This window comes from Acanthopagrus latus, chromosome 17 (assembly GCF_904848185.1).
Source record: "Acanthopagrus latus isolate v.2019 chromosome 17, fAcaLat1.1, whole genome shotgun sequence".
NCBI classification, from domain to species: Eukaryota; Metazoa; Chordata; class Actinopteri; order Spariformes; family Sparidae; genus Acanthopagrus; species Acanthopagrus latus.
In genome coordinates this window covers 21068194-21092064 of record NC_051055.1, presented here as the reverse complement: position 1 = coordinate 21092064, position 23871 = coordinate 21068194, and the positions used below count along the sequence as shown (strand labels likewise).

General features: G+C 39.8%; 2 protein-coding genes across 9 annotated transcripts; one reads left to right on the top strand and one right to left on the bottom strand.

Moving 5' to 3' along the window:
- Positions 1–590: 590 nt before the first annotated feature.
- On the bottom strand, positions 591–17915 carry dedd1 (death effector domain-containing 1). Of its 6 annotated transcripts, none has more exons than XR_005070756.1 (8): positions 17820–17915; positions 17298–17491; positions 16409–16916; positions 16114–16242; positions 15499–15639; positions 5218–5607; positions 4803–4896; positions 591–848 (listed from the first exon to the last, which is right to left on the bottom strand). XR_005070756.1 is itself a non-coding variant. In XM_037075017.1 (7 exons), exons 3-7 carry the CDS (start codon positions 16881–16883, stop codon positions 4883–4885), a joined length of 1149 nt encoding a protein of 382 aa, XP_036930912.1. In that variant the 5' UTR covers positions 16884–16916; positions 17298–17491; positions 17820–17915; the 3' UTR covers positions 3677–4882. The 6 variants fall into 6 exon arrangements, 4 of the variants coding, with proteins under 4 accessions (XP_036930912.1, XP_036930909.1, XP_036930910.1 ...); XR_005070755.1 differs by lacking the exon at positions 591–848 and adding an exon at positions 3677–4330; XM_037075017.1 differs by lacking the exon at positions 591–848 and having other exon boundaries at positions 3677–4896.
- A 769-nt stretch (positions 17916–18684) lies between these two features.
- On the top strand, positions 18685–23598 carry rabac1 (Rab acceptor 1 (prenylated)). Of its 3 annotated transcripts, none has more exons than XM_037075080.1 (6): positions 18685–18823; positions 20476–20608; positions 20811–21023; positions 21306–21403; positions 22232–22333; positions 22513–23598. In XM_037075080.1, the coding sequence occupies exons 2-6, from the start codon at positions 20487–20489 to the stop codon at positions 22599–22601; spliced, it is 624 nt and encodes a 207-aa protein (XP_036930975.1). In that variant the 5' UTR covers positions 18685–18823; positions 20476–20486; the 3' UTR covers positions 22602–23598. The 3 variants fall into 3 exon arrangements, with proteins under 3 accessions (XP_036930975.1, XP_036930974.1, XP_036930977.1); XM_037075079.1 differs by having other exon boundaries at positions 20473–20608; XM_037075082.1 differs by lacking the exon at positions 18685–18823 and adding an exon at positions 18956–18974.
- The last annotated feature ends 273 nt before the right edge of the window (positions 23599–23871 follow it).

Below are 23871 nucleotides of genomic sequence, written 5' to 3'. Positions count from 1 at the left end.
GTGGTAGAATTTCCCCCATCAGAGAGATGTACCATATGCTGCAGGGTATACATATAATAATGGCAGCCCCAGTGGGCCGGCAGAAGGCTGTAGTGTCTATCAGCTTTAGATGACACGTTTCGATAGGAGACTGATTTAAGCCTGAGCTACCACAAGATGACTTGAGTCTCCATCCAATCAAGGAGGTGCGAAGAACACCTGCGGACAGTGGAATAAAGTCTACAGGAGGATGATGGCCAATGTCTTGCCACACAACCCAGCATTACATTAGCTCTTTGCAACACAATGCAATTTGCACCACAGAACACAAACCCACCTCTAATATCTCTATGAAGTGTTTTAGGCAATAAACCAAACAGTCGCCTCACCAAATGTTCAGTGTGCTGTGGTGTTAAAAAAAAAAAGAAATAAGGGGTGCTTTATATATTTGACCCCAAGTTATTCCCTCCTGCAGGTAATAGAAAGTGAAACACATGTTGAAAATGATTGATTCATTAAAAAAAAAAAAAAAAAAAAAAACCAATACACTTTTATTATTTGCCACGTTGGCGGCTCCATCACCGTTTCTCTCTTACCGTGGCTTCCCCCGGTTGTTTTGGTCCCCAGTTAACTGCATCACACCGTCCTGCCCCAGCTCTGTCACCATGGCAACGGATCTTTGACCCCGTCTGTGGAATCCTTGACCTGGATGTAGATCAGCGAGGCATCAAGGGAGGCCATTGGCTGGAAGCTGCTGAGCTGAAGCTGCAGAGGAGGGGTGGCTGTGGTGGTGGCGGTGGTGATGAGGTGTGGGCTCTGACGGTCAGCAGCAGGCCGGGAGGATGGCAGGATCCTGGGGTCCGCCATGGCTGAAAGGATTAAATCGACCCTTCAGCTCTGGCCTTTTCCACCTTCATCACTGTAGATGTGTACACTGAGGGTGTTCTTTAAAACGATGCTTCGACACTTCGGAATATAACGCTCAGCTGCTTTCTTGCAAAGAGTTAGCAATATTACATCTCCCTGTCTGTAAGTCTGGAGCTAGCCAGTTAGCTAAGCAAAAAGACAGGAAACGGTAGTTAGCAGCTAGCCTGGCTCTCAATAATGAAGGAAGTCTTTGTTCCCAACCAATAAATAGTCTCTCACATAGCACAATTAATCTTTTCTATGGATTAAGAAAATGTGTTTGCTTTAGAGCTAGGCTGACTGTTTCCCACAGCTTGGTGGTCGTCAACCACTGGGTTGGTAGACCAAGTCAGCCACCGACCCAAAGCATCAGTACTGGACAAATTGGGAAAAACCAATTGGTCTGTTAAGCATCCAGACAGATTGGGGGATCTTTACATGAGGAGGTCCTCTCATAGCCAAACCAAGTATTGCTGTAGTCCCAGTTTTATTTTGTAAGCTTTACAGAAAGATGGAATAGGGTGGGTTGCAGAAATGTCCACAGATGTAGAGGTGAGTACAGTTGTTGGTGCAACGTCATCACCTGACAGAGATGCCTCAGTGAAGACCTTCAGATATCTGACTGCTCTGGGAGAAGGCAGCCTGACGAAAAGAAGGCTTTGACTTGTGGACGGTGCTCTGCCTGTCTTGTCCTTGGATATTTGTGAGCATAATGTTCCTGAGTGCTCCAGATATGCGTCCCAATTTCCTTGACAAACAAATCTCTCATAGCGGCAGGGTCATCCAGAAGGGAGTCACTGTTCAGGGGAGGAACAAGGCAGAATCCTTTGAGTTGGACCTCTATAGTTTTGCAGACTTCTTAGAGAGAGTGCCTCAGTTTCCCTGTGGGCATCACATCGCTGGTCTTGCTTTAAGGCTGGGTGTGGTGAGAACTGGGCTTTCAAAAAGCTCAGTTTTCCCCAAGGCAGGCCTGGGGCAGTTTAGCTGGCCATCAAACAAGGCATACTCTGAACAGGGTAGAAACGGCCCTATCAGATATATTCCCCCGAGGGTTGGTCCCTCTGACTGTTCTCCATGATGGCAAGTTAATAATGAAACTTCATTTGTACACTCAGCAGTGTTTTTTTTAAGGGCCGGGTGTGGTCAGAGTGCTTTTAACTGACCTAACATGCTGTGTTTTTAAGGCAGCAAGTGACAAGGAAGTAACAATGCACTAAATATTTAAAACAAAAGAGAAAATGAGTTTAGCTTTGTTGCAAGGCGCTGATAGCTCTCATTTGTGATCAAAATTGGATTAAATAAATATACTAAATCAAGGGATTCATTATTAACGTTTGCTGTAAACCTTGGGTATAAATAATAAATACAGTTGTTGAATCCCCGTTGTCCTTGAGTTTTAATATAACACCTTTTTTTCTTCATATGTCACAGTATGACCTAATCTAAAACCTGTCTCAGAGCGAGTAAAGAGTGCTTGCTTAGATTTCCGAGTGAAATGAGGTGACTTTTAAAGTGCCCTTTAGCCGACATTTACATTATTTATTCATGTGCTTAAAGGCCTGTGTTGGTCTACATCTGAGGACTTAATTATTTCCAAGGACGACCAGCGCTAAAGTCACCATCATTAAGAATCAACACATATATAAAAAAATACTACTTAATCTAACAGTGGAAATTACCACACATGAATGAATAACACACTCATTATATATATTTGGCCTCCATTGATAGATTCATAGATAGATTCTATAATAGATGTCATAATCTTTTTACTACAGTGGTCCATGAAAAAGAACTATAATGTCATACAGCTTTTAAAAGCTGGAATAGAAGCCCATTATCTCAAAGTTACAGGAATGGACTTGGGCAGTAAGGAAGTTGGCAATGTAAGGATATGAAGGTATCTGAAAACAAAGAAAGAATAAAAACCAATTTCATAGCATAGAGGCCGCCATGAAACACACTGGAATACAGGTGTTCTGGTGGAGGTTAAGCTATGAATGCTGGCTCAATGTCAAAAACCACATATTTATGGGAGATTTCAAAAGACCATCTATAGAAAGTTTCATAAATATATTACATATTTATGCAAATAATCCAAGTGTGAATGATTAATATCAACAAAAGCCAATTTTTTGGTCAAAAATAAAAGTTGCTGTTATTACATCCACTTATTGCTGGGCCTTAAAGTAAGTGAATGGTACAAGGAAGAAAATGGGTGGGTAAGTTGGATAAGATGTTGGAGGCACACGCCACTCTTGGCTTTCATCATGCTGACAGCTTAGAGCAAGGAGAAATAATTAGGGATCTGATCCACGGTGACCTGCATTCGATGGACCACTTCAGACCATTTGGGGGCAGGGAGAGGGCACACTCCCACTAATACAGGTACAGAGGGTGGAGGACCGGGAAAAATGACAATTCAGAAAACTGAGAAAAACAACAAAAACAAGCAGTGTAACAAAATGTGAGACAAAGAGACTAAAGATAAGACGGTGGGTTTTCAGAAGATGAAAAGTGATGCTAGGTCGAAGGGGTTTCAGTTAGATTTGCAAAACGTGTTATTTTCAGAACTTTCTATGGAAAAAAAAACTAAGAATTTGCTTTAATGCCATTGACAAGTACTTTAGGTATACGACAGTCTGTCAGATGTTTTTTTCTAGTCATATTGCAAATTTGAGTAACCTAACTGTAAAAACAAACACTAGTGCATTTCAAGAATTGGCAGCAAAGCAATTTTAGTTATTAATACAACAAAGGTTGTAAAAAACAATAGTCATCAAGCACAAACACCTTTTCGTTCTCACAACTTTTTTATTCACCAGAAATAATGTCTAATATATAAAGATTTTCACAAAAACAACTGCCATAACAAAAGCAAATTTTGTTTTAACAAAAAAGTTCCCCAGAATGATTTTTCTTTCCCCTATGCATGATACAATCATGCATTAAATTAATCACTCATCAAAGACACACAAAAGTACACAAAAACATGTCCATTGTCTCTCCTTCTGCCTGGCCCTGCAGAGCCCTGCACTTCAGACAGTAGCAAGTCTGCCTGCTTAAGTCGTGCCTGTATGAAGGGACTTAGAGGAGGGCCCTTATTGATCGTCTTCTATGAGTGAAGTCCAGGCATTAGTTCCAGCAGGGTGAGTAGACAGCTGTCCGTGAGCCACTCTACTGGGCCTACATAGCAGGGCTGAGTGGAGCTGGGATGTGCACTTTTGATTTTGATCTCCCCAACATCACTTCTATTGACCGACGCACTGTCCTGTGCTTTACTTGCTGAGAGAGGCACTTGCCGCGGCCTAGCTGGAAGCCCGGACACAAGCCACCGTTGCATTATCCGGGTTGCTGTTGACAAGCTTGGGATGATGAATCTTCCATGGTCTGCTGAGGCCTGGCCCTAATCACTGCTGTCATCTACTGGCAACTGCCGTATCCACTGACCACGGCAATCACAAGTCGAGTTATCGTTGTACACCGGGCTGAGAATCCCAGTGTTTGTTATCTGTGTGTATATGTGGACTAGGCTCTCCAAACTTACACACAAAGGTCAATCTGAGCTGAGAGCGGCCCACTTTTTCATCTGTGCTCAATTCTCTAATATATTTCTAAAGATCAGAAACTTTTCCATGTCCTTTAAATTAGTTGTAATAAGGATGAACCCCTTGGCACCATTAGTTATCTTCAAGTCAAACATCTGTTTGGCAGTAAAGCACAATTTGTTGTGTATAATCTGTTCGTATTTGAGGAAATCGAAAGCCATGTTGGAATCTGAATGCCGACTGTCAATGTATACAATTGGGCAGACTGGTGAATACATGCTTAGTTTGACAGTGGCCAATTTATTTAGTCTCAACACTGACCTTATTTATTATTACTATTATTTATTGATAATGTTATGAGGGGCTTACCACATGATCTTGTGGCACAGGCTTGCTTGCTCCTTTCCTCACTGAGACTAAGAAGAAAAATCTTGATTCATCCTGGTATCTTACAAAGTAGCACCTGTGCATAAATCCAGAAGGAAAGCACAATGATCCATTATTATACATCTTTCTTTCACAAATGATGGTAATGTTTTAACTAAAAGCTGACTATTCTGAAAATGTAAGGCCTCTCATGAAAACAAACAACAGATGGTACGTGCTGCCATCTAGTGGCTACTATAAGTATTCCAACACCAAAAGTAAGCCTTAAAAATGCTTTGAAATATGCCTGTGACCACAACTTCCAACAATCTGTGCTATTCCAAGCTTCAAGGTTAATGTAATTTGGTCCAAAGAGTCTTATGAGCCTATATAGCCCAGTGAGTCCCTGTGCGCCCACCATTACTAGATGACAGCAGTCTCCCACTACTGCCAGAATTTGCTTTAAGCAGCATTCGGCCCTCCTCGTAGTCATCCTGGTCCACACTGATCAGCAAGCGGACGCCCTCCGAGCCTGCTGCCATCCTCAAGGAATCAGTGATGAAGACTCCCTTCAGGGCCTCCAGAAGCGCTCCACTCAGGTAGTCACTCCAGAAGGCGTCAAGGTTCTCCAGCTCAGTGAACTTGATGTCGCAGACGATGGAACCTAGGTCTCTGGAACGAAGCAGCGTGTTGGCTTGGCTGAACAACTCAAACTGTCGCTCCAGGGGCTGCTGCTTGTCCGAGGAGACACCATCACGGAGTGCCGACTCGTGTTCCAGGTATTCAGCCCTGACGCGCAGGCGGACATCTGATGATGGAGAGAGGAGGGAGCAGTGGTAGAATGTAGGGGTGACAGTGTGGTGGAGGAGAGTTTGAGGGGTGAAAGTGAATAAAGACAAAGTGAGGAGAGTGGGGAGGAAAGAGAGAGAAAAAAAGACAGCAGCAAGGGGTGAGAAAGAAGAGGAAAGGTTACGGGAAGTGTTATAAGAAGTTAACAGCCAAATCCGAGAGGCCCACATGACAGACAGAAAGGGAGGGGTCAAGAAGTTGAGACAAAGGGAAGAGAAATGGGGACAAGACAAAATCATTATCAGACAGTTCATTTAGCCTAACTGCAGTAGTGCACTACATGAAGTAGGGATTTTTTAAAAAAGGGGTCCAAGAGCACAAAAGAGTTAGAAAAAGAGAAAATGACCCAGGAGACTACTAACTATACAGGAAATTGTACACTGAAATACTTAAAGAACAAATATAATGGTGCAGCGAGGCAGAGCAGGCTGTTAATTACGTGGTGCACCGGAGCTAAACCAACCAGACTGTGTGCATTTTTGTGCTTAGCGCTGCTGCAACCCCTCAAGTTTGTATTGGTGAAAACAAATTTGACATTTTGGAGCATCAGGAGAAATACTCTGCAACTGAACGAGCGTTGTTCTTTTCTTCCCAGGCAATTCGATCAATTTATGTGTTCCTGTCAACTAGGTGATTCAAAAAGACAGACAACACTGATGCTGGAGAACTTTCAAAGCGACAGCATGGTCTACATAGATCATGGCTACAGAGTTCATGTAGTGACTGCATTCAAATTTACTTGACACCTTAAGCAAATATCGTGGTAACAGAAATGAAAGCAGCTTAGCAGTGGCAAACCCTGCAGTGGTAATTTGTTCCACCTCTGTGTTTAAAATCGCCATATTCATTTTGATCAACATGTTTAATGCTGAGTGCAGATGCTGGAGTTCCGCAGTAACAGGATTGGCGGTCATGCAACAGCACAGCGAGAAAGATCAGAGGATACATACTGTACTGAGCAAGAGCGCGGCTGAGATCGTCCCCCATGTCATTATTCCAGAGCTTCGAGTTGAAACCAGCGGCTGACGACTTTTGCTGCAACAAAAATTCATCTCCCCCACTCAAAGCTCTTCAGCAGAGGTAAACAGTATTTACTACCAATGATATCCATTTCACTTGAAACATTCCCATCAATGTCTCATTGCAAAGAAACCTTTATTCTGAGTAGTTTTGAAGCCACAATTGCATCTCTAGGTATGCAAAACCAAGCCCAACCAAAACCATTTTTGCTGTTCTCTATCAAACTTTTAACAGAGGGATATGTAAGGTGAGGTCAAGTTACTCATTTTTGGAGGAGCGAGCAGCAAATTGATAACAGATAGTCATAAAATATGTCTTCACATCACTCGGATCGCTCAGAGTTATATGTGTAACTCTCATGATAGGAAGACAAACATCAGAGTTTCAAATGAGGCACAGGATCATTACAAGAGCACCAAGGACCCGACTTGAACACATATCAAGGTCTGCTCCTGCTTAACTAAACAGAAGCTGTGAGTCACGTTTACCCTCTTTCCATTCATATTTTGTTTGGGGCTACGGGGAATAGTGCCAGACTCAAGAGGGATGTAGTTTGGAAAATGCCAACATTAGAAATGCAAATGTTGAATTAAGGCATTGATTTTGCATGTCTTAACATTTGTAGGAGAGCAATGACCAAACACTGGCTTTTGCATTCATGCTTCATGAGGCTGTAATTATTATAATATAAAAACAGAGGACTGGATCAAAAGGGACACTTAATCAATATGGTTTAAGAAATGTTTAAAATATGCAGGGTGGGAAAGATCCAATAGAGAGCCCACTTGCAAATGGAAATCATTCAATTTACACTTAAAGCGAAAGTCTTGCCAAAATGCAACCTAGGCTTTTTTTTTTGTTAATGTATATGAGTAAAACCTTTGTGTAAAAGCATAATGACGATGAAAGAGGCACTTTTAAGATTGATATTTTTAAAACACTAAGAAGGCTCGACACAACATGAAACTTTGCTCATAGCGTCACCAGGGTCTCTACACACAGCTCAACTGAACCACATACACTCTACCCAGACGTGTTGATCCCCGAGTACGTCTGGGCCGCCATGATGATGGCTAGAGGAAGAAGCTACTGCTAACGTGAGTTGTTCAAAAACTTTTTTAGTAAACTCTATGTACACAAACAATGTTCTCAATGCTTGTGTTCACGTGTAGAGACCCTGGTGATACTACGAACAAAGTTTCATGTTGTGTCGAGCGTTCTTAGTGTTTTAAAAATAGCAATTTTGATGCTAGCATTAAAGTGCCCCATGCACTCCCATTGAAAATGAGTTTGAGCTGAAAACGATGATACGGTCAATCTTAAAAGTGCCTCTTTGGTCGTAATTATGCTTTTACAGGAAGATCTGACTCATATACATTCACAAAAAAAGCCTAGGTTGCATTTAGAGAGTTTCACTTTAAATTTGCTCACACAAGAAAATGAAAGAAAACATTTTATCTTCGTGAAATCATTATGGTACAATAACATGAAACATTTTCAAAGAATAACAAATTCGACTGTGATGTGCAAATTATAAAACTTTTTCAACTTTACAATATGAACTTATATGATGGATAGTAGTCTGCAACACCTTTCTTCAAGTCATTCCATTGACAATACATACAACATACTGGTTAGAAAAAAACTTAGTCATACCACAGAAAAGGAATGTAAAGTGCTTTGTTTTACAACACTGATTAATAGTGGACTGCTAATCATTCGTAAATCTATTACGTAACCAAAACTGCATCAAAAAGACAAAGAATAGAAAGAAATGGTTTCTGAGTTGGTAATTCAAAAGTTATCAGAAAGGGAAAGGGCCCAATAAAGTTCAACTCAGTATGCTAGCAGGTTGGTCAATATGACTGTTTACCTACAGTTGTAAAATTTTGTCCACCAATAGAAATTTGGCTTTTTCCATCACGGGAGCCATCCTTTACTGTCTCTGCTCTACATTCGTAACATTCTCGCGTTACGTAAGAGTAAATTGGTTTACTGTCAGGTCAGGCTGGAATCTTTTTGCATTTTCAAACTAAGCTTGTTTTACTGGTTTGAGTCTTTTGTTTTTAACTGACAGCTGTCCTCATGTGAGCCATTTGTACTAAAGTAAAAAATAAAAGAGGGAAATAATCAAGTATGATGAAGTATGGTACAAACTGATTATAATCCATTTCTTAATAGAATTTACAAAACAACTGCATATCAAGATATATACTGTTGCTGCGAGATAATATTTCATATACTGTGATAAATTTTGGCCTTATCACTCACCACAATGAGAAAGTCTGGAGAAAACTCCTGCAGATTCCAGATTATAGATTTTCACTTTAAGGTCTTTATCTGTTAATCAGTGTTGAAAATGCATCCATTGTGATGTTGAAAAACAATAATACATTTAAAAAGTCCAAGGTGGGGGGCTGAAAACATTAAGTGGTACATTACCCTTGCAAGCATATTGCCAAAGTGGCAGTAACAGGACGTGTTTAAGCGCTTAATTTATGTGATTTATCACAAATAGTCAAATGTTGCATCTATATTAAAAAAGGGGGCATTATACTGCATATCACCTAGCTTTTGGCACTCTTATCCAATATTCAGTACGGACGCAGTGAAATATTAAGTTGAAGTGCTGTTAACAGTTCGACCTTTTGGATCATTTCACTGTGTGAGGGCTGTGGCTATGATAAACACCTGCCCTTCATGCAATTACTGTATTTATGGATGGCCTCCATTTCTGCTTCCCCATTTCATACTGAGCAGGATGGAGGTAGAGATAGGGTGCACTGAGGAGAAGGCCATTTAAAACCACAGGAACACAATGATAGTCATTTTGTTAGGGTTACAGAGCACTTCACGCTTCATCAGACACAGAGACATCCACTTAGACAGGACATTAGGAAGCACAGCTTTCATTTTCTCACTTTAAACACCAAGCCCGTCTGGCTTCCTCTACCCCACCGAAAAAAAGATAAAAAAAGAAAGGGGAAAAAAAAGTTTAAGTACCCATTTACGAGGAGTCACTTGGCACGGAGAGCTTCAACTCTTTATCGATCCGTTTTTCTGCTGAATGACTGACCAAGAGAGTGGAGAGTTAGGGGAGTACTGAGAGACAGGCAGACAGAACTCTCCCTCTTTTCCCCATAGACAAAAATCGCTCTCTGTACCATTTTGCGTAGTTTGAGCATTTAGTGTTCGTTCTCTCCCTCTCATTGTGTGTAAGGATACTGTTTTCCTGACACACAGGTTGGTCTGTTTAGAACTGCGAACACAGAGAAAGGAGAGAAAGAGAGAGAGAGACAAGCACAAGTGGGTTGGATATCTGTCGACTGGGTTGTTTCTTCAACATCAAGCAGGCATGGCACAGCACTCACTTCTCTTAGTTGTTCTCTTAGTATTCAGGGCAAGTTTATCAGCTCAGAACTGCCTCTACTGTAGTTCTACAATATTACATGTGGCTCAGAGGGTTGCTTGGGATCACTCTTACCTGGGGCCCCTTACCCTCACCCTCACCAACCCATTATTTAAGCTCAAAATATAACATTAGTCAGACAAGTCAGCTAAACCAAGTAAGGGTCATACTAAGCAGCCCATTGACATTGCATAAAACCAATACTGAGCTGAGGCAGCGAGCACCATATGGGCATTTGTAATGGTAGTTATTATTGTCAGAATATAATTGAGACACTTCCATGAAAATGATCAGAGAGATGAATCATGACAAGAAAGAGTACTGGAGATCTCTTTAAATGCTAGGGGCCAGCATTGGACTTAACTGCCCTATCTATCTCTGCTCCCTTTTGACAAATGCACACCCATGGCTCACATAGGGCACAGAGATAAGATACAGCAGGAGCCTCCTTCAGCAGAGCACTGTTTCCTCAGAACTGCTCAAGTAAAGGTTACATTGGCATTTTTTAACAGCTGTCTGTTGGCGGCCATTTTAGATGTCCTGAAATGTAATACACGGCCAGTCCTTATCAAAAGGATGAGTATCCAAATTGGCAGATGTTCAGAACCACTTGTAATGAAGATAGTGTGAGGTGAAAGGATAGCTCCAAAATGTTTCCCACATGCATGATAACTGGCACTTCCACAAACATGTCCAACATATTTTTATTTTGTCTTTGTCTATTTCACCTGTCCAAACTGTTTCGAGTTATATAAATCAGTATTTATTCGGTGTCCTAGACTGACAGCCAGACTTTAACCACAGATAACCTAAAAACAGATATCCGATAACTGATTCTTGTTTGGTTTACAAAACGGAAATAACATCACATCAGAGTTTTCTGTTGTAATGTTCCTAAACTTGTTTCACTGTTGCAACTTTGAGAGCAGTCCAAGTTTGTGTTAACTTTCTCTTCAACTTCACCACCATGTTTTGTTTGCACACTTCATCCTCTAATGTGGGCTGACCTCAGGTCACAGCATCCCTTTTCAAACAGAAACTCCACATTATCTCAGCAGCAAGGGTTGCCAATTCTCAACACTTGGTTGTTCACACACACAACCAAGCAGCTACGGCATTAACCCGCAACAGTGTATCAATTCATACAGCAAGTTGGCACTGTGGATCCAATAGAGGCATGATGGTATGCATCATGATGCTGAAATCTGTGTGGTTTTTTTCAAACCCGTTTCCCTTGGTGTCCAGCTGTTAATCTAAACATGTACTCACTGACTGTTTATAATCATATGGATGCCATTAATGTGTTTGACATCCTGATCCATCGTACATCCTGGAAAGTGACAAAGTAATTTTTTTTGCTCTAAATTGCATAAATACATAATCAACATCAGTAAACAGCGAACGCTGTCTGACTCTCTCACTCGCGAGGGGGGACTGCTATTTTGTGGGGGGAAAGTTCACCAGTCGCAGTGATTGTTTTTCTTGAGACCGTCACTACAACAACACAATAGTGGAAGGAGACACTTCAAACAAACACATGGCGAGTTAATTTTTTTGCCAGGGACAGACACCGTTTTTCTGGCAGAAATGTGACCAAGGTTCAGTAGGACAGACAGGATGACAGAGGCTTCTCCAGGTATAACTGCGGTATTTTTTCCCTCATGTAAGTTGCCAAAGACAATTCCAATGACCTCATTACTGTTGTTTGGTCCTGTAACAGCATTTCTCTTTTATTTGATGAGTGAAGGATCTGATGAGCTGTCAGACTGTGGATACCATCAGATCGGCACGCTCCATCGGCACATCAGAATCGCAGTGAAACTGTCTGGCCAATGAATTGGCACAAGATTCCCGCACTTAAAGGACTGTGAATGGGGCTACTAGGTACACTGGCATTTGCAACTTGTAGCACCTTGCTGCTCAAATAAAGTGTTGTGAGCAGGGACAGAACAATTATTGGCCTGGACGATTATCAGCACAGATATTTCACCATTTTCCGATTGCTGGAATCTTCTTTTTTTGTCTGATTGACTACAAAATAAATTAAGAAAACTTAAAAACTACTTTGGCTCCGATGGAACCACCTCTCTCAGTTTGTAGTCACCACTCTGTTGTTTCACTAAACATCCCAGCCACAACACTATCTGGTTGGTTACATGTCATGACCAACAGGATGTCAACACTGAATATTCTGAATCTACAAAGTCAGATACTAAATATTTAGTAGCCAACGAGAGTTACATACTAGATATTAGTAAAAGTAAATGGACAATATTTGTAAATATAGTGGAGTAAAAGTGTAATGTAGGAAAAAACAGATATTATCAAGTAAAGTACAAGTAATGTAAAACTGTACTTTAAGTATAATACTTGAGTAAACTGTACATCTGTGGCTACTTTTAATTTTGGTAGTAAGAATTAAATTTTTAATGCAAACATATCGTATAATGGTTCCAAATATGGTTCTCTCATATCCATCTCCTCAGTTACTAATAACCATACTGGTCAAACTAGTTTCTTTTGTCATAAGACTGCACAAGTTCAAAAGTATTTTGATTGGGTTATATCACCTTCATAAAAAGTCTTAAAATTATAGCTGAGCTTTCACCAAATTACAAATGTCAACACTGCATGGACAAAAAAGAAGCTTGTTGGCCATGTTTGTGAAAATGTGTCACGTTCACCAGGACTGCAGAGAATATCAGGGAATTCAAAATACACTTCCTCTACATACATCCCCATTACGATGGTTTTAGTGAGATCAAATGAACTTTGAGTTGTCCAGAGAATTTTGTTTCTTTTGCATGTTTGCTTAAAACATCAGCTGGGAACTTTTTGAAAATATTTGAGGCTTACTGCTGAGGACTCTGTTCTGTGAAACACTGACACCAACAACTCTCGTCAGAAATAGATAAATAAGGAATCTCAAACAGAATGCTTCCTCGTTCACAATTCACAACACTAAAGAACAGTACAGGATTATTTTGAGAGAGTTTCCTGAAGGGTACAGGGTAGGGGGCAGCTACATTATGATACACAATCATCGAATAAGGAGCAAAGTGGCTGCGCCGACCCCTGTTGTAACAAGGGGGGGAGCCTCTTTTACCTTAGGCATCGGCCCAGACTTGTGAGAGAGTGCATGACTGAGTCGATCACGCAATCTGCAGTATGTATGGACTGAGTGGACAGACAGACTGTTTGTTTTGTTGCTCAGTCTCCCCCTCTGTCTCCATGATCCACTGTGTCTTAGGTTACAATCCTGAGTCAACCTGGTGGAATCAAATGTGGAGTCAAGACAGCAACATGTTCATAGTCATAGGCACATCACTCATCCTGAATAGCTAAGAAGGGCTGTCTTCATTGATACATAATTGTGTTTTTAAACTGTGTCAGAATCATCAGCCTTTGTTGTATTGCGTAATTTTGACCAACAGGCAATGATGGGGTTCGAAAGAAATATCTGAGAAGGTCTGTATGAATGACTAAGCAAACTCACAGGGAGGGCAACTAATGTTAGTGTTATCTGAATCTTATTGTGTCAAAAGAAACTAATACAGATTGATTTAAAGGCAGGCAATAGTGGAAACATAGAGCAGGACCCTGATAATGGGTTACGTAGCGCAGCTTCCCAGCAGAGTTAGGTTGCTTTTAACAACTGCAAATAATTTCTCAGGAAGAAATGTGAGGTTTGACAGTTGTTTTGTGACAACTTTGTATCAAGCTTGACAGTAAAGGAGAACAAGGGCTAGTGATGACATCTTTCTTCAAACAGAGTAGACAAAAAGGACAGGACACAACCTACCAGTCTGTGCTCTTATCAACAGCAACAGCTTCGCATAGATGAACGGGTTAGAGAAAAGGTGAAATGAAGGGAAAATAATGTAAAGAAGGGCCTGATGGACAAATGGCCAGAGAAACAATATCTCCTTGATGTTGCATGTTCAATTAAGACAGTTAAGAAGATGCTGAAAGTATTAACATTTACAGCAAAACAATGAAGATACCAAGTGAAACACCTGATTCATAAATCAAAATGCAGTCAACTCAAAGGGAAGCACATGCATATTTCAAAAGGTTGACTAACTTGTTTTGCTGTAGTTTTTTGCAGAAAGTTGTCAATCAAACAGAGCTTTTAAATTGTTTTATGTGTTTGAAGTGTATGACAGTGGATAACTTTCTGGTGCCATGAGAAACAAGATTGAGTTGTCTAAACAAAAAAGAGTTAAAGAGATAGTTCTTGTTTTTTGAAGTGGAATCATATAAAGTACATCTCTATAGTTGATCTGTTCCCTACCGTAATCACCGATCAGCACAGCCTCAGTTTGGAGAAGTAGAGAGCTGCTCCAGCCCAGATGCTCAGCTTTGTACTTTGTACTGTAACCGTAGAACCTTTATATCCCTACGCATTACCGCAACTGGGCAACAGGTGATCTGCGAGCGGCGAAATACAGTGCGAGGCCCAGCTGCAGAACCAAAGGTTTACTTTCAATAAAAACAAATCTTAACAGACCGTTGAACCTCCGAAAGGGCGGTCTGACGGCGATGTAAAGCAGTGTGAATTTTCCCTATACAATGTACACTTGAACTGATTTTTTAGGTGAGCCTTGTTTTAGGTGGTTAAATTTTGCTTCTTTTTTTTTTTTCCTGGACCCCGTTCACTGCAGTACAAAGCTGAGCGTCTGGGCTGGAGCGGCTCTCTACTTCTCCAAACTGAGGCTGTGCTGATCAGTGATTACGGTAGGGAACAGATTGACTACAAGTATGTACTTTATATGACCCCACTTCAAAAAACACAAACTACCGGTAACCCTTTAATGCACTGCTAACAAGTAAGTACTTGGACAAAACCTGTGTACTATACTAAACAATAAATAACACCATAACTGGTTCAGTTCTTTTGAAGTTTGTTATTAATACCATGATCTTGCCTTCATCAAGGTGAAAGGGAAGATAGCTGAAATATTCGGTGAATAAAGCATAATGTACTGGAGTGGAGTTCTGCACTCTATAAAAGTAGTAAATTAAGTGAACAAAGACAGTTTACACAATAGTTGCTTTAGCATGCAGATTTTCACATTTAGTTGTTTTTTTTTTGAAAAAAACAAACAAACATTCAATGAGCAAGGTTTCTGTGCATTGAGATTTTTTGGAATGATGGTTTAAAAAACAAGAAAAATTTTTTTTACTTCAGACTTCAACTCCAGCTAAGGTTCAGCTAAGACAAACAACATTAGAATTAAGGAGACAATACAGGAAATGTAGAGATGCTGGAGGTGAAAGAAAGATTTTAAATGAACTTGAAGCTTTTGTTTTTTATGAAAAGAAGGGGAAATGATCCTTAAAAGAAGGGAGCGGGATGAAAATAGGGGTCAAGAGATGAAAAGCTTTAAACGAGGTGAGAAGCACCGGGGCTGCACTTACTGCAGGAAGCATTACGTGGCGGTTGTGGTGGAGATAGCTGCGGGCTGTGTCTGTTTGTTTTCTTGGGCTTACGGCTCCAGCCGTTTCCCCTCTTCTTCCTCCTCCTCCTAACAGTTGGCCCAGGTACAGAAGGGTAAATACCTAACAAAAGATGGATGGAGTTAGTTTATGGAATTCAGACAGTAGGGATGGGACTGGTTGTGGGACTGCCACAGTCCTGGTTTATTTCTGTTTCTCTCTGACCTACTTCTGTTAATTAGTGCATGTTTGGCTGTTTCTGTTGATATCTGATCAAAATATAAATGTTTCCCCATGGAAGGTTCAAAACAAGCTTATGTAACCAGACACCAGTATTTTAAATGTTATACTGTAACTCAGTGTATTGTAATTTTGACCGGGGGAAACAACTTTGACAAAACAATGTTTATATTCCTAGCACAACAGAAGGATGGAACAAATAACATGGATACCAGCGCCTCTTCGCTAACAACTAGGTACTAGCATTAAGTGTCAATATTGTACATGCCTCAGAGAATGGTAAATACTGACTGTGGACAGGTTTGTGGAGACACTGGCTGTTCTAATGAGGTAAATACGATGCAGGAGTCCACTTACCAGTTCTAACCTGCTGTCTTAAAGATGAAAAGGGCATCTCTGTCTGCCTGCAGCTATACTGCATTCCAGATGTTTGCTCCAACTCTATGTTTTCCATACCATAACACCGTCCACTTCTCTCTGGAGACACTGAAAAGCATAAAAACAGATTAGTACTATTAGGCCATAACTAGTAAGACAGAAATGTATTAATAGCTGACACATTCCAGTAATAGATTTAGAAAGAGACACAATAGGCAAAGCATTCAACATTATCTCAAAATCTGATAATGACAAACTGATGATTCAACCTCACCTGTCCGTCTTTTCTTGTGTGACACTAAAGGCAGCAGGTCATGACGAGTAAGGACTCTCAGTAGTTGCAGCAGTGGCTCTAGGTTGCCATCACTGAGATATCCTTGCTTCTCTAGCTCCAAAAACAGCTCAGGGCCACTGGTGGGCTTACAAGAGGCAACTAAGGGAGCCTGGGAGCTCTGAGGCTTTAACCGCCTCCAGGCCTTTAACAGCTCAGGACTCGGGGAGACGCCCGAGTCATCTGGAACGCCAGCATCGGCCTCAACTGTCCAGCCTGTCGGATCAAGCGGGTGTGGTGCAGAACAAGTTTCATTCAGAAGGAATGACAACACCTCAATGTCGCTTTCTGTCAGCTGAGAACCAACTATTTCAAAGACCTCATGGAGGGACAACATTCCATAGCAGTCTAGGCACTCTGTTTCATCCCAGTGGAGTGAGTATCTAGATGGGTATCCTGGGTGATGCACTGCGGCCATGGCTCTGCTTATAGCCCTTCTCCACCTTCCAAACTGTCAAAAGAGTTGAAAGAAAAACAGATAATTACATTGAACAGAAAAGTAAAACAGCATGTTTCTACTGTAGTATTTAACTGCTATGAGGCACCAAACCACCGAGGTTACCAAAATGATGCTGTGCTTTACTTCTTGTTTTTTCCTGTCGAGACTGCGTATTTTATCAACACAGGTTTGACCTCAATTTCATGCCACACTGTGGACTCGCAGCAACGTTTTTGTAAATATCACGTCTCGAGAGCTACGTTAATTATAGACTAACAGTCATTAAAAAAAGCAACTGCGAAACGTACGTGTGTTGAAATACACTCAAGCTATTGGGATTGTTATCGTCACCTTACATCAATGTATGAGTTTTAGCAAGCTCAGCAGCCCTACCTTTGCCTCGGTGTCAGCTCGACGCCTTCTTCAAACAAGCAAGTGCCAAGTTTTTGCTGTGAGTGTGTTGTCTTGTCTTGTCTTCGCACCAAACCAAACCGACTAGGCGTTTCTCAGATGCCTTTTTGCAACCGGTGGAACAAATTATCCCGTACGCACATTACGTAATCACGTGTCTGAGGAGAAAAAAAAACCTAAACAAAACAAAACAACAAAACATGACAAGAACATACAAATCGCCTGTTTCACGTTAGTTAATATTCATATTATACACCAGTGCTTTACGTGGAGAGACACGACATAAACATCCCGCTCACCTTGATGGGAATCATCGTGCATTAGCGATAACGGATATTTAACACACAATTTGCTAGCTAGGAACGTTGTTAGCTGGTTTTAGCGATGCACGGGGCCTTTATAAACACGAGCCCTAAGTGATAATGATATCAATGACAACGTAACAGAAACAAGTATGAACGTGTTAAAAGCATTTTCGGAAGGACATCGGCACATTAAACGTACCTGAATCACTCGCTTTCCTGGTTATTACCGTTGGGTGATATGGCAACTCCCACAGCTCGTGCACTGACAGCAGCACAATAACATAGAGAAACCGACCAATCACAGCCGTCCGCATGCGTGATGACGTCACCGCGCACGTTTCTACTGATCTGGAAATGACAACATCCAGAGAGATTTGTCTATTTGAGCAGAATTGGGTCGATTGAGGATTTATCTATGTAAATTATCTCTCTATGATACTAACGGTTTATTGCTAAGTTATGAGCCCTTTCTTCTTATCAAATACTTCCCCGTTACAAGTAAAGAATTTCTATATCCAGTGCTTCCTGATGGCCCTGTGCCACACCTATTCAAATCCAGGCAGGGGGCCAAGTATGACCCTTTCACAACCTCATTCCGGCCTTATAATCATTTTGTTGGTAGGCTAATTAGCCCATTAATTGATTATGTCTGTTGCACCAAGCACCAAATGCTCTTATTTCATAAAACAGGCTATTTTAAAGGACTTATTTCAAGTTGATTTGGGAGTCTAATTCGGGCATCCAATAATGACGCTCCGGGTGCCCCAACTCATCAAAAACTGACACTGACAAATTAGGAGTGAGGCACATCTAAGATTTAAAAGGTGCATTGTTTTTTCTGCATACTTTTGTATACATAAATTGTGAAAACTAAGAAAGTGCATTGTTTTAATAAATCTAAATGACAAGCTTCAGAGGGCAGATAAAGGGAATGTAAATGTCCAACTCCTCAGCAAAATGTGATACATTGTAAGTAATTTTGAAACCTCTAATCCTGACAGCACCGTCTAATAATGTCTACTTAGTTTATTTTTCTCATTTAATTTTGATATTATGCACCACAGATGATGGGCAGTCCCCTGTTCGGCCAGTAGGGGGCGGTGTTTTCTGCTCTGACAGCAGGAAGTTAAAGAACATCCACATCACATCCGTCAAACATCACAGCAACAAAAAGGTTTGAGGCAGTCCCACCAAAGTCCTGCTGTAAGTATATTTAACCAAACGATTATAAATTCACTGTTCAATCATGTCTTGTCCCTTAGTAACATTTACCCACCGGCGTGTCCAGTACTGTGATGTGAAAATCTGCCCGAACCTGTATTGGACCCGAGCGTTAGCCGAGAAGCTAGCTGTGGTAAATCGTCTGAAGTTGTCTTCCTGATTAACTTTATTGTATGTTTAAAAGTAGACATGTTCAGAATTTGTTAAATCTGTCAAAGTTACTGCCTTAATGAATATTGTATGTATACATGCTGCTGACAGTTTCTTTCCTATCCGGTGTGTTCAGTAAAGTTGCAGTGACCAAGCCCTTTGTTGACAAAAACCTTCCATTACGTAAATACTACACTGTGAGCCATGTTAGCTGCGTGAATGTGAAGTTGTAGGCTGTTATTTACGTACTCTTTCTTATTGATTTAGCTTACAGTTACTCTCTTGTAAAACTTTATTTATTTAACGTAAAATATTTCACTGTTGTTTGAAGCATTTATATCGGATTTGATTGTTGGTAACTACTGTACACTATTACTTACTGCAGTATTGGTGAATATTATCTGCACTGTGTTACAAGGCACTTATCTTAGACTTCTGTTAGTAGTAGCAGTTCAATTTACGAATGTGATTACATAAAAATTGTTTTTACAGTTATTTGATATTTTAATAGAATAGAGTTGTATATGCCTTTATTGTCACTATACATGTAAAATTAAATTGTGAATGGCTTCCTCTTCAGGTTAGTAGAAACAAAAAATGCAAAGTAAGAAAAGGAAAGTATACCAAATAAAATATATAGTTAAAATATACATACACATTTATACAGTACACAATAAGAAAAAAGTATAAAAATGATTAAGTATATACTGTGTACAGTAAGGACAGAGGAAGCAGCTGTTGGTGCATTACTTACATATTTTATTTTTACTTTTTACTTACTTACATACTAATTTAATACTGTCTTTTTAAATATTTTATTCAAAACTCTCTATAGTGTTAATAAAGTACTTCGAAGTGCTGTGGCGTTTTTTTTTTCAAGGCCACCTAACAGTAATTTATAATTGATTTTCTTTTCTTTCTTTTTTTATCAATGCATTGTTTATAATTTATTTCAGATAACTGATGGGCTAGTGAGTCTTTGAAATATAATGATGAAATATCTGAAGTAGTGACAAATAGTCATCACAGTTTTAAGAATCCCAAAGTGACGTCTTCACGTTGCGTCTTAATAGAAAATAGTTTTTAAAATAATTACTGAAGGCATGAAATGAAGAAAGAAATCAACTCGATTTATGATGCTCCAGAAAATGGTTCAGCTTCAGTATTTAACAGATACATTAATGAATAAGTTACTTATACATTTAACCAGATAGTCAGCTTTAGTGCTTTTGTTTGAAATATAATAATATAATGGCGGCGGAGCGATAACAGAATGATGCTTTTGAATAACTTATTTTGCTGAGTATAAAACAGTTTATACTAGTCAGCTGTAGTTGTGTGGTTACTTTGTTGGTTGTCTGGTCAAATATCTGCTACATGCCAACCTAACCCAGTCGACAAGAAATTGATAGCAAGAAAAGAAAAGATATGAGACAAATTGTATCAATTTTTATGTTTGTGCTATCACTGTTCCCGTGTAGCAGATTGTCTGTAGATGCCTTCTGGAGCTCCAAAGGGGGAGAACTGCCTTGTAGACATGGACAGCAAGGCTGGAGATCTGTTCAGTGCTGACGATGCTCATCCAACTGGCACAGGTGGAGCTGGAATCATGGCAAAGTAAGGACACATATATTTTTAGCGTGATGTGCACCAAAGTCACCATGCAAGAGTAATGATAATGCTGTTATTAAGAGGGCTTTTGATTTTTTGTTGCTCAAATTTCCTACCTACTGTAGTGCAGATGGATGATATTAAGTAATCTGTCTCCTAACTTAGCTCCTACTCTACGTATTCCTAATGTCTTTGTCTGATTTTATAGGCTCTGGCTCCCCAAAGGCTTCTCAGCCAGTATGGCTAAAGAGTGGATTGACAGGCGCCGGCTGTCCATCCGACCTTGGGCAAGCTTTGTGGACCAGCGCAAGTTTTCCAAACCTCGCAACTTTGGAGAGATGTGTCAAAGGGTTGTGAAAAATGTGGAAACTTACAACAGCAACTATACCTTCATCTTTCTGGGTCTCATCCTCTACTGCATGTAAGGCCAACAAAGAGGAAATCCTTGATGTTGTTTTGTCACTGGGAATGTTTTTTCTTCCCACTGTATTAGCTTCTACTCACACAGTCTGTGCCCAAGTCACATGGGAACTCTCTGGGAGGGTTTTGGCTTCTTGATATTAAATAAGAGAAATGAAAAAGTCTGTGTGAGACTTGATCAAAAAGTAAAACATTCAGTAATTTAAGCTTTAAACTTAGATGTTAACCAAATCTAAAACTGCTGCTGTAATTAATACCAAATGTTCATGTTTCTTCTCCTCAGTATCAGCTCTCCAATGCTACTGATTGCCTTGGCTGTGTTCATTGGTGCCTTCTACATAATTCACCTCAAGTCTCTGGAGTCCAAACTGGTTATCCTCGGTGAGTAAAGCTGTCAGGTATGCCTTGCAACCCAGTAATTGTGTTCTAGCTAAATATAGTGAATTCTTTCATCAGTAGGCACACTGAAACCATATTGTCAGTAATATAAACTCTTGTGGTTGTGTGTGTGTCCGCTCAGATACATCGAGCCTACCAGGTTTAGTCCAAATTAGGGTTGCGGGGGTTTACCTGTTTCAAAGTATACCATGGTATAAAAACTAAAGGTTATCATACCAATGTTCATTTGCTTATCTATGGCACTGAATTCTGTTTTATTGTGTTATTAAAAGAAAGCCTGCAGTTCCGCTCCAGTTAGTTAGAACTGAAGAAACTTCTTGGATGAGAGGTGAAGCGTCTTCAGGAAACTGAAACATATCCAGTTGTTTGACAATTTGTGGAATGATTTTTGTGAGGTGAAAATCTCATACCTGAGAATCAGAAAGATTTATTATCAGGAAGGATTTTACTCCAATTTGTGTTGGTGACTAAGGTGCATGCATTGAAGACAATAAACAATATACAAATAATGACTATTGTATATAATAGTCGGTGGATGACTGATACATTAAGATTGGGGGCTGTACAAGGAATGACAAAATAGTTAAAAAAATGTTAAGAATTATAAAAATTGTCCAAATTCTACAGGATTCAAGGGTGGTGGTCATATATTTGTAACATATTGTTTTGGAAAAAATTGCTAATATCTCTGAAATGTAAAACTAAAATTTAGGTTTACTTAGCAACTTGTGAATATAAAGGAAATTTGTTACATTGCACCTCTCTGACTTTTTTTAATGTTGTTAAATATGTAATTTTCTTGCCAACCAGGCAAGGAGCTGACTGTCCCTCATCAGATGAGTCTGGCTGGTGCTGTGTCTCTTCCTGTGTTCTGGTTGGCCGGAGCTGGAGCTGCAGTCTTTTGGGTTCTAGGTAAGCTTGTCAAGGCACTGTACTTCTATATATATATATATATATATATATATATATATATATATATATAAAAATATATAATTTGTACATTAAAGCATATTCTACTGTTGCTTTCAACCTTCATCCTCATTGTTTTTCCCTTCACATTCCTCTTTTCCTTTTTTCACATCTTCTCTCAGGAGCGACACTGTTTGTGATTGGCTCTCACGCTGCGTTCCGTGAGCTGGAGGGATCCGACATGGAGGAGCTTCTCATGGAGCCTGTTTGAAGATCAGGCTGATCTCTCAGCAGGTGCTGGTCACCCATCAGTCATCTCTTTGACCCTGTGACAACATCAGCCCAGAGAGGCTGAAGAAAACCTGCTCCCGGATCTGTCCCTTAGCTATTTGTACATCCTGCATTCCCCGCAATATATACATCCTGTATTACCTCCTCTCAGATCTGCTCCTTAGCTTATGTGTGCATCCTATATTCCCTGTATTTTACCTAAGCCAGTGTACCAGGAATGCACCTTGTCTTGCCTCTGTCACTGTTACAAACTGTGTGACCTTTTTAAAACTCATGTATTCACATAATGCACTAGATGCACAAACAAATAATTTGTAAGTTAATATACAGAATAAGGACATTGTCACACAGCTTATATGCCTTTTCTTGCATATTTCATACATTGGAAGCCTGTGGTTTGTGTCAAGGAGCCTTTGGTTCCCCGCAATGTGTTAGTCTGCTGGGAGTATCTGTGCTATACTCTCTGCTGTAGAAATCTACAGAATTAGCTTCTGTATCGTAACCACCTGATAAGATTACTGATTTCTTATGTAAAGTACATGTATACACAGTAAATGCAATGTTTGGAATTCTAAATGGCAATAAACTGATTTATTTTCCAAAGGAATAGTGCCATTTAAAGCTTTAAAGATAATGATCACGCACAAATAATTAAAATGTCTATCAAGAGAATGTAAAAACCTTTGGGGTATTTCAGATATGGGGCAGAACATAGATGTGTTGTTAAGAGGAAATCTTTAAAGGTCAGTACATTGTAATGGTCTTTTGTATTTGGGATAATATGGTACTTTGCTGATTGTCTGTATGCATATTTATCAGCTCTGCTTACAACATTCATATTTGAAGGTCATTCTCTAAACCACAAATATTTCTTTGTTGAAATTCATTTTTCATTTGTTTACATTTGAATGGAACTTGGGTGTTTTTGTATTTATATTACATTTTGGAAGTGCAATAAACCCCTGATGTAAAGGTAACGCTTTTGATGTCCCCTTATTTTATCCACATCATTTTATGAATATATATATATAAATATATAAATATATATATATATATGTATATATATATATATATATATATATATATGTGTGTGTGTGTGTGTGTGTAAAGTATCATGAAAAGCAAAATGTGACTAAAAGATATTGTTATTTTTAATAGTAATAATGATAAAATCATGTCAAGTATTCATTATATAGGCTGAAACCTATATATGCTCTCCCCTCAGACCCACAGTATGGGTAAGAAAAACA

Excerpts from the sequence above, each read along its gene's own strand:
- rabac1 (XM_037075080.1), top strand. The coding sequence starts at position 20,487 with ATGCCTTCTGGAGCTCCAAAGGGGGAGAACTGCCTTGTAGACATGGAC. Across the intron at positions 21,024-21,305 it reads GGTCTCATCCTCTACTGCAT|TATCAGCTCTCCAATGCTAC; the intron begins GTAAGGCCAACA and ends TCTTCTCCTCAG. Across the intron at positions 21,404-22,231 it reads GTCCAAACTGGTTATCCTCG|GCAAGGAGCTGACTGTCCCT; the intron begins GTGAGTAAAGCT and ends CTTGCCAACCAG.
- dedd1 (XM_037075014.1), bottom strand. The coding sequence starts at position 16,883 with ATGGCCGCAGTGCATCACCCAGGATACCCATCTAGATACTCACTCCAC. Across the intron at positions 16,243-16,408 it reads ACACAAGAAAAGACGGACAG|TGTCTCCAGAGAGAAGTGGA; the intron begins GTGAGGTTGAAT and ends TATGCTTTTCAG. Across the intron at positions 5,608-15,498 it reads GCCACGTAATGCTTCCTGCA|ATGTCCGCCTGCGCGTCAGG; the intron begins GTAAGTGCAGCC and ends CTCCATCATCAG.